Source organism: Oreochromis niloticus, linkage group LG5 (genome assembly GCF_001858045.2).
Source record: "Oreochromis niloticus isolate F11D_XX linkage group LG5, O_niloticus_UMD_NMBU, whole genome shotgun sequence".
Taxonomy (NCBI): domain Eukaryota; kingdom Metazoa; phylum Chordata; class Actinopteri; order Cichliformes; family Cichlidae; genus Oreochromis; species Oreochromis niloticus.
Genome location: NC_031970.2, coordinates 12,242,524 through 12,259,290, shown reverse-complemented (window position 1 = coordinate 12,259,290; position 16,767 = coordinate 12,242,524). Strand labels below are relative to the sequence as shown.

Genomic DNA, 16,767 nt, shown 5'->3' with positions numbered 1-16,767 from the left:
TAAATAAGTGCTTTGACATTGATTTAAAATGAAAACAAATGACAGTAACACAGTAACAGTTTAAAAAAATAAATAAATAAAGCTTCTTTTTTGACTCGTAGCTTTTTGAATATTTCCTCAGGGACCCACGTGATGGAGGGATCAGGCAGGATGGTGGTGTCAGCTGTCGGCCTCAACTCTCAAACAGGCATCATCTTTACTCTGCTGGGTGCCAGCGAGAACGACGAAGAGAAGAAGGTCAAGAAAAGTAAGACATGAGACAAAGCCTGTCACACACATCTCAAGAAACACAACATATGTTGAAGTGTGGAAGGTCATACGAGGACAGTAAGTCTGTGAAGTGTTGTGAGGAAAGTTTGGCTAGAACGACTGTCACCGTGTCAGCTTCTGAATATTTCTGAACAGGCTGATCGGAAATATTTTGCCCGTTTTTATCAGCTGGTGTTGATTTGACGTTTCTCCTGTCGTACCAGCCGACTCTGTCAGCAGGTAGAGTTCATCCAGTCTGAGCTGATAACAGCAGAGCTTTTTGAAGGGTCTGAATGTGATCTGTAAGCTTTATTTAACTTCAATCTAAGCACAAAAACCTTCCATAGTGAATACACGAGACCAAAGATGAGTAATATTGTGATTGTACCGGCCGAAAACAAGTGAAATAAAAGTGACGTCTACAAAGGGGCTCCCACAAGTTAATTAGCTTAAACTATATATAAAAGATGCAAAGTCCTGTTTTAAACCTTGAGCTGACCTTTTTTGGTATGACAATCTTGGTGTTTACAAACAGGATATGATGTGAGGTGGAGCCGATTCAGAAACCAAGGCATACCGCGGTGTCATAGGCTCAAAATGTTAAATGTGCTTCATCAGACAAGTACTGAGGACAAGTACTTCCTAGACGTCTGCAAACAGTCACCTCTTGCTGGACATCTGAAAAAAACTGCACTAGCTGCACTTTTCTGCTCCGTCCTTCTTTTATATACAGTCTATGGTTGTAACCAAAGCTACATTTCAAAGAAATGCATGTGACCATGTATCCTTAAGGGGATAAATGGCTATTACATGCATGATCAATATAGCCTACTTCATTCTGTAAGTTAAGCTTAGTTAATTTTTATTTGCACAGCTGCATTTCACTAAAAAGCAATCTTAAGGAACTTTATATAGTAAGATACAAAATCTGATCATTCCCAATGATCATTCCCACCTCCAAGAGCTCTCAAAGCAGGGAGAGACCTCCAATAAAACCAGGCTCAGAGAGCGCCCACTGGGGGTGAGAGGAAAGAGAAGACAGAAAAGAGGAGCATAATGCAGGGTATTAACATACAGCCCCAGTCCTTTAAAGGACTCAGTGTTGCCCACTAGATGAATCTCCAGAGTTTGGAGGCTGTTGATGAGTTGGACATGATTCTTGGGCTCAAAATAGCTTTGCATGATTCAGTTAGAAAATAACGCTTATTGATATTTTACTGGTCCCTGGTGCAGCATCTCAGTTCAAACAAGTTGTTTTAGCTACTCCATCTGATTGGCTGCTCATTGAACAGGTTTGAATAGCAGGTAGGTGGGGCTTCCGTGCTCACAGGTGGAGCTGTGTGCCTGAGGGGACCATATTATGTATATCCTCTCTTATTCACATCATACAGATCCAAAAGTAGAAAAAAAATGAAATCAAGCATTCAGAGCACACTGCAACCTGAACTTTTGGCTCACAGAAATCAGTCAAGGATATACTGACCTCTTTATTTGAAACTTTTGCCATGTTTAATTAGAAAATCCGCCATTATGTGACATGTGACAGAAAATAATTTCAAAAAAAGCATAATAGGTTCACTTTCAGTCACGTCAAGCTGTTCATTATCATTTGTAAGTGGACGGTTCATTAAACAGGAAAGTGTGCAGAATGTACTTCTGTACACTAAAAGAAAGGGAGCACTTTAGAGGTTGTTATGCAATGGTTTGCAATTGCCCACTTAAGATCAAATCAAGCTGTATGTGGCCTATGAGCTAAAATGAGCTTGACACCCAGATCTAAAATTTTAAAAAGTACTTTAATTTTTAACATTATTCAGTTGTTATGTTCAAGTGCTTGATGGGAATCTTGACAGGCCATTTAAACTTTTTGTTCTCTGTTGTGGGCTTGCAAACAATCATTGTTAATATTTCAGTAAAGCAACACTTGAACTGTGATTTCACAAAGACTCAAAGACAGATTGATTGGTCACCTGAGCAAACACCTCATCATGGTCTCATTTATTCATGTAAATTTATGGCCACAGTACTGAGTTAATTGGCCAGTTACGTAATATCGATTACCTGTGTGAAACACAGTTGCTTCTTTTTAGAGGGACCCTTCAAAAGCCAACGTCCAGATGATCCTTGTACTATGTCAGAGCAGATGTAAAACAACAGGCTTCTGCAGTCGGTCTCTATTGCTTTTGATTTGCTTGTGATCATGCTAACCCCCTTTTACACATGTATCCTTTTCCTTTAGTTTGTTTTTGTCTGATCATTTTGTTTTACTGGCTAAAGTTTGAGTTTGTCAGGCATTCATTGTGAACTGGCTGAATGTACCAGCTCAGCGGAGAGAGACGCTCAGGTTTGCATTTCGGCCTCCAGTTTCTGGTTCATAAAAAAACAGACAAGCAGACAAAAACAAAATTGGTGCTGACTTCCTAATGAGGAGAACCACAAAACACATTCAGCTAAAATTAAATTCTAAATCTTAAAGAAAAGAGCCTTTACATTTACATCTCATACACAGGCCGTTACTTCCATGTTTACATTGTCAAAGCTTTAATCTTAATCTTAAGATGTATTACTAATCCTTATCCTGAAACAAAGCACAAACCCTCAGAAACTCTTTGAAGTGAGAAGTGTCATCACTTTTCAGAACAAGTCCTTGCTTTGATATTTTCAGACTTTTCAAAAGGGATCTTAACTTTTAAAAAAATGCCCTTATTTTCCAAATTGGAAGTGAATCCTCGCAAAGATAGAAGCGCGCACACAAACACACACACACACACAGAGGCACTGTCATGAGGTTCCTGTGTTCTTTTAACAGCAGACACACAGCAGACTTTACTGTCACACATGGCTGCATCAATCCGCTGTAAACACACACACATGCACTGCACACATTCATGCATTCATGTCAAGTCACACCCATCAGTTATCTTGCCGGGATAAAAGCCTTCAATGTTATATGAGGGGCCGTACAAGCCAAAATTCATTCTTTCACTCTCACACACATACATTCTTCTCTCACACACATATATTTTCACTCTCACATACATATATTTTCATTCTTTCACTCTCACACACATACATTCTTCTTTCACACACATATATTTTCACTCTCACATACATACATTTTCACTCTCACACACATACATTCTTCTTTCACATACATATATTTTCACTCTCACATACATATATTTTCACTCTCACATACATACATTTTCATTTATGCATTCCTACATTTTGCTCTCATTTACATGCATTCAATATGCATTTAATCTCACAAATAATATATGTATGTAAGCAGAGAATGCATACATGTCAGAAGAAAATATATGTATGTGAATGAAAGAGTATAGTGGAAACGGAAGGAGTTTAATGGAAACGGAAGGCTGGGTGTCTGTACCGCTGTGATTGGCTGAGAAGCACGCGCGGGTCACTTTCAAGTGTCTGACAGTATGGAGGGGGGAGAAGAAACTCGAGTTCTTCAGCAAGCTATCGGGGTGTTAAGAAATATTTTATCATCTCCTGAAACGGTCGCATCGTTGTCCTCGTCACTTGATCGAGATGGGACGGGCTCAACTTTTTTTTTTACGTGCGCTCAGAATAGTGGCACAAAAATAACGCCACAGTAACCCAGAAAGAGTAATATTTCAAACCCCGCCACTCTGTGCTTCTCTGCCACTGCCTCGTTTGAGTTTTGGACGAAATGGATTCTGAGATATTGCATTTCGTCATTTCGAGCTGATTGGAGACCAGAACAGCCAATCAGATATTTTTGCATCCAAGTCTGTGATTGGCTGGTTTTGTGGCACAAAAATAACGCCATAGGTCACAAAATAAACTTTTAAGATATTTTCATGCGAGAATGGTGCTGTGTAAACTTCAAATATCTGCTTGATTCATCAAGACATCACATATTTCCATAAGTGCTCTAACATTTTCGGAGATGCCTGTTACCTATGGCCTTATTTTTGTCCCACTATTCTGAGCGCACCTAAAAAAAATTTGAGCGCACGTAAAAAAAAAAGTTGAGCCCGTCCCATCTCGATCAAGTGACGAGGACAACGATGTGACCGTTTCAGGAGATGATAAAATATTTCTTAACACCCCGATAGCTTGCTGAAGAACTCGAGTTTCTTCTCCCCCCTCCATACTGTCAGACACTTGAAAGTGACCCGCGCGTGCTTCTCAGCCAATCACAGCGGTACAGACACCCAGCCTTCCGTTTCCATTAAACTCCTTCCGTTTCCACTATACTCTTTCATTCACATACATATATTTTCTTCTGACATGTATGCATTCTCTTCTTACATACATATATTATTTGTGAGATTAAATGCATATTGAATGCATGTAAATGAGAGCAAAATGTAGGAATGCATAAATGAAAATGTATGTATGTGAGAGTGAAAATGTATGTATGTGAGAGTGAAAATATATATGTGTGTGAAAGAAGAATGTATGTGTGTGAGAGTGAAAATATATGTGTGTGAGAGTGAAAATATATGTGTGTGAAAGAAGAATGTATGTGTGTGAGAGTGAAAATATATGTGTGTGAGAGTGAAAATATATGTGTGTGAAAGAAGAATGTATGTGTGTGAGAGTGAAAATATATGTATGTGAGAGTGAAAATATATGTGTGTGAAAGAAGAATGTATGTGTGTGAGAGTGAAAATGTATGTATGTGAGAGTGAAAATATATGTGTGTGAAAGAAGAATGTATGTGTGTGAGAGTGAAAGAATGAATTTTGGCTTGTACGGCCCCTCATAATGTTACAAACGCACACACACACACGCATACTTGAACCAGTTCACTCTCAATAACAAGCCACCAACTGAATAACAAAGAGCTCTGTGTGTGTGTGCGTGTTGTTTAGCTCTGACCTTGCCAAAGTTCCTTTCATAATAAAAGCAGACAGCTTAGTTTTACTGCAGCAGGAAGTTAACTTCCTATGAGCAGGAAAACGAACCTGACCTGCACTTCACCTGTGATATGCTTTATTGTGTCTAATCAGTACATGACACCTCGTTAAGATCAATTTCAGAGACAGCATCAGCCCACGTGTTTAGCTTTTCAGTCATTTTTGGGGTGAATAAAATCCCTTTTAGAGATTCAGCAGTCCACTTCAGACAGCCCAGTTTGATCGACGGGGCATCAATTAGTGCTGTTTAGTCAAAGCCACTGGAATGGCTCGTTTACACACAAAGTGTCCGTTGGCATATGTGCCCTGACACACTGAGTTTTAGCACTAGTGAGAGTGTCTGTAACTCTCAAGTCATTATCTTTACATGTGCACGGTTACTGTTATAAAGATGCAGCTTTTAACCTAAACCGCAACCCTTTCCTAAGCCTAAATACTTTTTTGAGGATTAAATCTGAAAAAATAAATAAATAAATCAACAAAAATATACATATTCAGCAAATGAAAGCAAAAGTAAAAAGTCAATAAAAGATTAAAAAAATCAATGCCATACTGCTATCCTTCTAATATGGACCTCTAAAAGTCTTCTAAAAGGGGACCATTAGGGATATAAAACGGGAACATTATCTCCAAGACTGCCTTGGCCGGCTCTTCGGGGCACCAACGCCACAAGACATCATGCACATAATGAGGATACACAGACGGCATCTTGGCAGGAAGTGAACGCATTGTTAGTCATATAAAAAAAAATCAGACCTCAAGAAAATCAGCAGACAAAAATAAAATGATGTTTTGATGCATGTCAGAGCATCTCACAACCACTCTACAAAGGGAGTGCCCTAAAAAACAAAGCTTCCTGTTAACTCTCACTTTCCGCTCAAACAAAGAACTGATTTCAAAATAAAATGTAAACCTGGTCACTGTTAATCACAGCGTCTGCAGCTGTGCTGGCAGCCTTTTGAGGCAGTACTGAATTAAATAGAAACAAATCAATGCGGTGGCTGTGCTAACATAGATTTGATTATTCACATCACACAACCTTCAATGATTGTGTGAAATAATTGAGTCTTAACATTTTTCATTACGCTCCATTTCAAAGTAAAAAAATAAAAAAATCCACACTCTGATAAATAAATAACCATAATATCAACATTTTTTTTACAATAAATCTCCTTGTTGACTTCTCAGTCTAATGACCAACCTTTCCAAACCACAGTCAGAAAATATAATATGAAAATAACGCAGCTTACAAGAATGACAGACCAACATGCAGTCTATTTAACGATGTACATAATGAACAAAACTTCAGTAAGCTTAGATAAAGTAAGTATCATAGTAACAATGTTATGTACCATGTGAAGCATTGCCTTTTAAAAAAGGCCGCAGTGTGCTGGTACAGATGAATTCACACTGCATATAGTGAAGTGAAATACAGAAGCGAGCACATTGGTGGGTCTTACATGTTATTGTTGCTTATTTAAGGAAGAAATGATCTATAACATGAATTCAGTGTCATTTCAAAAACAGACATCTGCCTGAAAGGTCTACCTTCTCACATTAAATGATAGAAACAGAGCAATGCAAAGCTTCAGTAAAGTACAAATGAACTGATCGCCTGATTACTTTTAAACCACGTTTTAAATTTCTGATGAATATTTTTAAAACTTTAGATTTCTTTGGCCATCGGTTCTCCGCAGCGGGAAGTCGTGTGTCTCTCTCCTCTGATTCGTCCATTCCTGCCCACGGCACACACACGACACACACACACCTGTGGGTTTCTATCAGTTTGAACTTTGTGTTGTCCCTCAGTTTGATTTGATCTTATTTTTCCTTTGAGCCATCTTATCAGCATTCCGCCCTCTCTCTCTGTCCGAACAGGTAAAAAACAAGGACCCCCCGAAAATCGCAACAAAGGTAACCCCTCCATTCATCCATCTGTCCCGCTTTGTCCCTCCATCCTCCCTGTTACTCACCCACTCCTCACCCTTCACCCAGCGGCAGGAGGGGAGTGTCCAGTCCATCTCTCTCCCTCTCTCTCTCTTTCTGCTGTATAAAGGGGGACGTTCTCTCGCCTTGCTTTACCTGTCCAAGGGTGCAACTCTCAACCTTCAAGTCTCTAACAGCCGAGTCTGCGGTCACCCTGCAGAAGTGTATTAATGCCTCAACCCTGAAAGCAGGGCATGTTTTTTGGAAGCACATGATTTATGTTTGGGTGAGAAATCAGCCACAGGAAAATTTAAAAAAATGTGAGCCTAGTGGTTATCTTTGTGTAAATCACGTTTATTTGCGGCACTCACAACAAAAATAAGACATGGCTTATACAAGTCATTTATGATCACTTACAGGAAGTTCATGTCGCACTAGCCAACAGGAACGTGTACCAAAAGTGACATCATACCTGTTGGCATGTTTTTGTGGTGACACCTGTTGCTAAGGAGTACACAGAGGCGAGGCCTGCAAGCTTCAGGCGCAAGCATACACAAGAGTCAACAAGAAACAGAAGTATATAATGTTAAAAACAACAATCAATTAGTAATAATTCAGATGTACTTAATATATTATGTCTATAAGGAGACACACTAATCAATGGGTAATCACCTGCAGAAGGTCCATTCAGAGCCCTGTTATTAAATATTAGCCAGACTAAAGAGCTAGGACTTCAAATGATGATTAATTCTTGTTTGATCAGCAAATCTTTAAATGTCACAAAACATTCAACAGACATTCACACGTAAAAAAACAAAATTAAATTGCAGAAACAAGTTAAGTTGTTTTCAGAATATTCAAACCAACCTGGAAGCAGTACTGATTTGTAAATGTTATCAGTGTGCACTTTGCAAACTAACTTATACAACTGTTGAGATCTTTATCGCTATTTTCTGTTTGAAAAAAAAAAACATTGAACGGTTATTACGAATCTCTTAAATGTAAGTCATGTGCTTGCTAAACATCTTTTTTCCCCTCATCAAAGTCTCTTAGTTCACGGTCAGAATTGGGCTACGAGACCATCAGTGAGGGTTACTCCTAACATACTGCTCTGACCTCTGAGGTGTCCTTGTTTAATGGGTTTAATGACTGTGTGTGAGATTGCTGATGACGTCATTGCGGCAACCTCCAAAATCAGCCAAATGCCCTCCATGTCCTGGGTGTTCCAGCACATGGCCAGCTTCCTCTGCAAGCTGTCTCAGCAAACACACACACACACATTTAAACACACACGCGCACACACCGACACACTCCCCTCATCCAGACCTCCCATGGTTAAAGCATCTGCTGCAGACAGAATGCTTCTTCATGTACAGAGAAAGACGCACGCACAGCTTTTGGATGCTCATCACTGTTTTTCACACAGAAATTATAGTCAGTGCTGCAGTCACAGCCGACCTCCGCTGAAAAACACAAGCTGGACAACATTTCTAGGAACATCTTTGCTCATTTTTATGAACCTTAAAGCCCTGAATGCCTTTGTCACTACCTCTGCAGCCTTTTTTAGCTCCAAGTTTTGCAGCACATTAACTACGTGAAATAGCCCCAGTTCTCCCATCAGTCGTGTTTCCAGCCGCTTATTTTTTCCAACCATAAGTTATGAACTTCCTGTTTTATTGTGACCTGAAAGTAGCCGTGGAGCCATAAAGTCATATGGAAAGTTTTTACTGAGGTCAGAGTGCGAGGAAGCCGAGGGCTGTTTTCTCCAGACTTCTAGACAACCTAAAGTCTTATTGCAACCAGAGGAGGCACCCCCTACTGGCCATTAAAAGTAATGCATGTTTGATGCACTTGGGCACTATTTAGACTGGTCAGCTAAGACCATCTTTTATACTGTCTATGGTGGTGACACCCTATACTGCAGGTGTCTTGGGAGGTGCAGATTCCACAAATGGGCTGACAAAGGTGTCTAACCCTTGTCTTTTGATTAAGTAGCCCATTGCACTTTTTTAAAAAGCCCAAGGTCACATCTCAGAATAGCTGGTTTCTAGTTTAAAACCTAAAAATGTAATTTTTAATATAGTTTATTTATCATGTATTTAATAATTGCTTTTCCTTTTTTTTACTCTTTGTATCACGACACTTCCTGCAGATGTTTCACTTTAATATCATGTGGGTGTTTGTCCCTTGAGCAGTTGGAAAGCTTTTAATGTGAAACATCTGTGCAGGAAGTGCAGCAGCAAAAGAAGAATCTGAGAATCTGATGTTTCACCTTTAAAATGCCCCACAGTTTGTTTGTTTTTTAAATCACATTTTAACATGCTGTGGTGAATGTAACCTTCTCTTGGCAGTATTGAGGGAAAACAGACATGGCCGGGGGGGTTTGCGGGTGGGGGGGCTGAAACGAGGATGTGGGAGTTGCACCCTTGCAGTATCAGTGGGCTGTGGGCTGTCGTCTGTTCCGTTTGTGTATTATCCTCAGTTTGTTTTCTTTTTCCCTTTTGACTCCTCTCATTTCTCTCACTGTTGCCTCCTCGCAGGGCGTTGCTCAGGACTTCATGTTGTCTTGTAGGCACTGTTTGATTCTCTCCTCTGTTCCTTTTTGTCTTGCTGAAATCTCCTGCAGCCTCCATAGCTCTGCAGCCTCCACTACCTCCTCCTGTCTCTCTCTGTCGTGGTTCTGCATCGCTGTTGTTTTTCATTTTTTTGGGGTGATCCTTTGAGTTCATCTTCTGTTTGTTGACTTGCTTTACTTTTTGATTGTCAGACACCCCCTCCCCTCTGCTCGCCGTGCGTTCTCCCATGGTTCAGTGCTGCGCCTGTTTACACTTCTGTGGTTGGTCAGTGGGTCTCAGTCCTGTTCGTGTGAAGCTGTGTCAGTTAGTTCTATGTTGTGGCTTGTCTTCAGAGTGGACCATGTGCATAAGGCTCCGCAGCTTCCCGGTTTAACACCGACCCATCCCCACATCCAGAATGTTAAATGTCTTGTTGAGGTCGTGCTGTTGTGAAATTACTTCCCTTCTGGAAATAATCTGTGTCGGGGGTCTCTCATTAACAACCTGATGAAACTCAGAGCAAGGTGGTGGTACTGAGGAGTGGATAAAAGTGGTCAGACAAAAAAACATGTTAGGGTGACACTCCCTGGCTTTGTTGAGCATGCAAATTCTTTCATTTTACCCAGGTTAGAAGGCAATATAGCCGTTAAAGACAACGAGCCTCATGCAGGGACTTTTATAATGTTTCTCTCTTAAATCTTCAGTTTTTTTGTTAGATTGGCCTCAGATTCAAACATCATCTTTTCTCACCAGCTAATACCAGGATTTATGTCAGTCAGTCATAAGAATTTCAAAATTAATCTGCATAAACAAAAAAGAGGATTTTTTTTTTAAAAGACTGTTGCAGGTAAACAAAACAACCGGACTTCTGGAACAATGTCCTTTCTACAGATGAGACCAAAATGGAGATGTTTGGCTGTGAATCACAACGCCACATTTGGAGAAACTGAGACACACAGATCAGCACCAACACCTTATACCAACTGTCAGCACAGTGGTGGAGGGCTGATGATTTGGGCTTGTTTTTCTCGGATACCTTGCAGTCACTGGGTCGACTGTGAACTCCAAAGTTAAATCTGAGGCCATCAGTCTGACGGCTAAAGCTTGACTCAAACCGAGACATGCAACAAGACAGGTGTTCTCAGGCACAGCAGTAAATCTACAACAGAATGGCTGAAAAAAGAAAAACTCAGGTTGCCGCAATGATCCAGTCAAAGTCCAGACTTTAACCTGACTGAAAAATACTTAAGAGACGTGTATAAATAAATGATCCCAAACATCAACTTCAGTTCATAAACTGAATAAGTGCATAAACTGAAGCAACATTTTAAAAAAGAATGGGCAAAACTTACTCCACAACGATGTGAGAAGCTGATAAAGTCACACAGTGGAATGCTAAAGCTACTGGATTATAGGGTCTACTTTACAGGACTGGGTAGAGTCCTGTGCAAACTGACTGTACATTTGACAGAAAAAAGGAAAAACAGAATCAATTCCCTTAAAAACATTTAAATCAGTTCTTGCTTGAGGCTCAGTCTCTCAGTTCTATTTAATTCAGTTTCTTTTAAACTTATTGCTGAAACTTTCTGCAAAAGTGAAGCAAAACTGGACGACATGGTTTTACTCCTCATTCCAGTTCACATTAGTATTATTGTTGGATTGTTTTTTGTTTTATTTTTTTCCTTTGGTTCATTCCATTGAATAATTTTTGAACTAAAATTTGGAATTTGGATAAATGTTATGTTTTCACAGCAGTAGAGCTATAACCTTAGCGATACAAGAGTACTTGTTACTTTCTGGTCATCTATCTAACTTGCTTTATATCCACGATTTGTTGGAAATGTTGGTTCCATATTTGATGTTGAAATGTTTACCAGCAGTCAGTCTGAATAGTTTTAATGATGTTTGAGTAATTTTGCCCCAATTTGTTGACCCAGCAGAGCATTTCCAGTATTTAATTGTGAATAACATGACAAGGAAATGAAGGAATTTTAAGATAAAATCATCCAGCTAGAGTTGTCAGCTCAGTCGTTCATGAGGACAAATATCAAACCTCAGTGTGTGAGATTAGAGAAGATCTGTTTTGTTTTCGTTCATCACCTGCTCATATTTCTTTGGTATGGAACTACGCAAACGGTGGATGGAGCGAGTGGAGCTGAATTCGCTGTGAGCAGAGATCAAACAGATCACAAAAGCTCCACATACATTACTACAGTCCAAACAGGATCACAGCTGATGAAGCGAAATGCAAATACACAGTTTGTTTATGCAAATGCAGAGCAGAGCCGTCAAGCAGGACGCAAAGCTAGACTCCACATCAGACTTCAGATCTCAAACTCGGAGCTCTGATGTGAAACAAACTGTATGTGTGCGTGATTGTGTGTGTGATTGTGTGTGACTGACAGCCCCGTGTTAAATCCTCTCTGTTGTATCTGCTGTTCTCTGTTCTGTCTGCTGCACTTCATTATGAACTGCTGCACCCAACTCGTCTGTGACGCTCTCTGAAAGCTACCTGGACCTTTTTATCATGAATGTTGTGTGATCATAAAACGATGAAATGCTGCTCTCTGCATTCAGCCAAAGGTTCACCATGTAATGATTAGGAGTCAGAGGTGTTTCTGTTTTCTGAGAAAACTCGTCCTGTCGTTTTTCAGCTTTCCCTCAGACTGATTCTGTAACGTTTTCTGCCTCTCTTCCTTCATCCCCAAACCACTCCTGAACCTTGCTCCCTCATTGTGTTTTATTTTGTTGCCAATTAAACATCAATTTAATTCATTCAACTTTTATTTTGCTCCCATCCAAAACCTTCCTCTTATCCCAACTACCATCAATTTTCTCCATTATTCTGTCTGTCCTCATCTGTCTTTACTCACCACCTCAAACCCTACTTCCTTCCTTCTGTCATTCCCCGTAAAACCTTCCGCTTCCTCCTTTTACCTCCTCCATCCTAACAGCCAAGACCCAGGATGGCATTGCTCTGGAGATACAGCCTTTGAAGAGCGAAGAGGCCGCCGAGTCTGAGGAGAAGGAAGAGGTCAAACCAGTGAAAAAGGTCAATGTTACCAAGAAGGAGAAGTCTGTGCTTCAGGGAAAACTGACCAGACTAGCTGTGCAGATTGGGAAGGCTGGTGAGTAGCTCACAGACACACACGCACACACGAACAATCTTAACCTAGCTAAGAACAAAGGCTGGAGGTTGAGGGGAATCTGCTGGTCTAGCTTCAACCTGGGGTGGAGTATTTTTATTTTTTTTAATTCACTTTCCAAAAACGTAAAAGTCGAGTCAGCGCAGTTCTGTACCCCACATTTAAAGAGGCATGCCAAAATGAATGAAGATAATAGTTTTGTAAAACATTTTGAGGTTTGCTTGTTCTTGAACTTTCAACTTTAACTGATTATTAAGAATACTTTAACAGCCACAAATGAATGTCAGTAATTTGAGTTTTTAAACCACTGTGAAACTCCGATGGGACCTCCCTTCTTTTTTTTCTTTTTTTTCCAACTTGTTTTATGCTGAGAGCCCACAACAGGGATACTCGCGCTGCTTTGTCTGGGGACCACTTTTGCACAATCACTGGAGACCACAGGCTGGTTAATAAACATTAAACAAGCAAACACTTCTGATGGAGATTACCCATAGCACTAGCTATGGGTAATCTCCTCCACACAAGTGTTAGCATTACTGTAATTTAATTCAGACTGATTATGTGTTTATCAGACCCTGATGAAAGCTTACAGTTGATATGCAGTGGTCTGTTTTTTGCCATTTAGAAGAATAAACTTAAAGTGTTACTTTGCCAGGAAGACAAAGTGTTGTGGTAGTTTTCTGTATTCACATAATAGTTAACATTTTCCTATATTTTTCTTATTTCTTATCTATATTAACTTGAATACCCGGCCAGAATCACAAGTCATTTATTTTACCATATTTGGAAGCTGCTGCTGCTGCATTTTAGCTGCAGTTGATTGAATTGGTTACTTTTGAAGGACTCTGTACAGCATTAAACATAGCTGGAACCCCTTCAGTAGATTTTATTTAGTGAATTATAAAATGTCTGTGGGCCAGCCAGCGTCCTGTGGCAATCCTGAGTTGGTTCCTGAGTCATACGTTAAGTATTACTGCTCTGCCTCTGAATGATGGTGTTAAATAAAAATGTAAGAGATTGCCAGAGTTATTAAATCAGCTCTGTTGCCAAAAGAGTTCAGAGTGCCCTAAGCTAAGTAAACATTTTGATCATGTCTGACGGCGTCGCCTTGCCAGCCTCTGTGAAGGCTAGTTAATGTTATCAGTATATTACAGCTATAAGTGGTGAGTCTCCAGCTGCAGTTCTAACACAGTCACAATACCAACAGAGGTCAAAACTGATAAATAATGCATAAAATGTACAGAATCACTAATGGAATTAACTGGTTGTTTTATTATGTGATCCTACTCATTATTAGGTGTTTAGTTTTGACTGTACTGTTAGTTCAACCCAGATATCTACAGGATCGATTCAACATCAGACATATCTGAAGTTATTGGAAAGGCAGTTTTGTCTCTTTTTGATTACACTAAGAGAATCTTTGCAGTTTTACTTCTTTACAGGCTAGTAGATCCTAAACAAGTCTCTGTATTAGATACATAGAAATGAAACCTATGCTGCTACATGACTCTCACGAAGACGACATTCGAGAAAAAGTGTGACTTGCCCTTTAACAGCACACAAAGTGATCAGGCAGCGCGGGGACGAAGAGGCTGAGGGTCAAAATGCACTCAGTTCTATTGGATGGATGTTTTTTTATTGGGGACACGATTCATCCCGGAATTGAAGGCATTTTCTGTGTCATTTCAATTGACCTTAATACACCAAGGGCTTTTCAGGACATCATTACCGAACAGAAATAGAATTTGGGCCAAACACTTTGACTGGAGGTGACTGACAGGAGAGATGAAGTACAGAAACACAAATGGGAATTTTCTGTTATTTCCCCTCACCTGTTTGACATTCAGGATGTTGTCTGGTTACAGGCATCCAGACTTCACTGCCTTATTAAATATCATAGTTTAACCACCTTTCAAGTTTTTACAAGCCAGATATATTCAAGTGTTGGCAGTCCAGAATCAGTGCAGTTAGACACCAAAGCGTAAATAGATTAAAGAAAATGAAAGCGTATTTTCTTTTGGTAGTTGACTATAGAAACAGAGACATGGAAAGCAAAGGGGATGACATGCAATCAAAATCACTTTGTAGAAGAATCAGACTGGGGACAGTGTGGTTAAATATTTCCCAAACGGCTAGACCACAGGGAGAGTTTGCCAGCAGGTCTTCAGCAGGACTGCTCATCAGATCATCTTTAAAAGCACCACAAGAGATCTGAAAAGTGCTGCAACAGCACTGTGAAAAATGCCAGGTTGGTTTTGCTTAAAAAATGCTAATTTAAATAAAAGAAGGTTTTTAATAACTTGAATGTGACTGAATCTGCAGTACTTAATGAGGACAAGTCACTTAAACCTAATAAACTAAAGGGTCTCTACTTTGAAGTTACATGCAGCTAATGCAACCATAGTCTCCTGAGACCCAGCCTATTCATTTATGTCCTCTGTAATGGACATTTGGTTTTGGTCTATATCTGTTGACTTATTTGAGCTACCCTACTATGTCCTGATGTGCTCAATAGAGGACATTCCGGCCTTTCCAATGAGGCAGGAAATCAGAAAAAACGATTTTAAAAGATAGTTCAAGTTAAGGATACTTTTTACGTTAGTTCTCAGGTGGATTTTTTTTTTTTTTTTTTTTTTGAGCAAATAATGGGGAATACAATCTGAAAATGCACTAAGATTGACCAACTTTAGAAAGCTGAAGTTGAGCAGCAGTATTTCCATCATGAGTTAAGACACACTGTGCTCTATACACTGCGTTCCAGGAACGCTGGTTTTATTAACCTTAACAACCTTGAATAGGTTCACTGAACAAGTGTCATTAATCACTGCAGACACAGTCATGGTGGGCTGTTAATAGATAAGCCTTTACAGTGTTCTTCAACACACAAACATCATCACTCAAATAATGATCACAATGTCATTAAATTAAGCATTTAAAGGTAAACATTAACAGTCCCGTGAGTCTTTGCACTTGTCACTGCAGACATGTCTTCTGCTTAGAAAAAAATGTGTAAAAGTATGAAATGAAACAGTTCTACTTCTCATAATGTGGACGAGAAGTGCAGATCAGTCAAGTAAGTACATTTAAAATGTGAGTATAAGTTGCTGAATAAAAAATAAGATAATAGGTAATGGATCACCACGATTATAACATAATACATGACATAAAATGGTTAGAGGAGGCGGGCATGCTAACAGAAAATTAGCCTTTATTTACTAACAGCTGAAAATGGGAAACATAATTCCCAAAGAAGTAAATAAAACAGGAATCCAGATGTCAAACACAGGATTTCTGGAAAGACAAGATTATATACAGACAAAGACTGATTACATGAAACAATGGAAAGTAATTAAAGACAGGTAAAACTAATGAGTGCAAGGCAAACAGTTGCAAAGGAGGAAAGAGACGGAGGTAAAACTAGAGCCAGGTACATGAAAAACTTGAAAGTAAACTACAAAATTACATGAATACAGAGACTAAACAAGTTAGCTGAGATGGAGGAACACAGGAGTCCATAGAAACTGGAAACACAGCAACAAAAGAAGTCTAATTCCCAAAGGATTGAAACTAAAGGTTTAAGGATACATGTTGTAGAACCCTTAAAACCCTTAGAAAGACAATAGTGTGATTTTTATCTGTTTTTGTCTCTTTACATAAAGCTTACTTGACTTTAATGGAAAACTGCTCTTGTTCCACCCAGGTCTGATCATGTCGGCGGTGACAGTTATCATCCTCATCCTCTACTTTGTGATTGACACCTTTGGGATCCAGGGTCGGCAGTGGTTAGCTGAGTGCACCCCCATTTACATTCAGTATTTTGTCAAGTTCTTCATCATCGGTGTGACAGTTCTGGTCGTCGCTGTCCCTGAGGGGCTGCCACTTGCTGTCACCATCTCTCTGGCCTACTCTGTCAAGGTGAGCAGGAAGGAATTATGTAAATTTAACATTAATAGACTCCTCTCAAAATCATGTCAGAGACGC

The 16,767-nt window shown here is 39.6% G+C and overlaps 1 protein-coding gene across 8 annotated transcripts in view; it reads left to right on the top strand.

The window, feature by feature from the left end:
- The window catches only part of LOC100696627 (plasma membrane calcium-transporting ATPase 1), a 123,903-nt gene that overhangs the window by 73,558 nt on the left and 33,578 nt on the right, over positions 1–16,767 (top strand). For 6 of the 8 annotated variants that reach the window (XM_003447707.5, XM_005469679.4, XM_005469683.4 and 3 more), the window contains 4 exons: positions 122–247; positions 7,038–7,073; positions 12,595–12,768; positions 16,487–16,701. In XM_003447707.5, the coding sequence (XP_003447755.1) occupies positions 122–247; positions 7,038–7,073; positions 12,595–12,768; positions 16,487–16,701 (551 nt within the window). The remainder of the gene's footprint in view (positions 1–121; positions 248–7,037; positions 7,074–12,594; positions 12,769–16,486; positions 16,702–16,767) is intronic. The other 2 variants (XM_005469687.4, XM_019359118.2) reach the window with 1 other exon arrangement.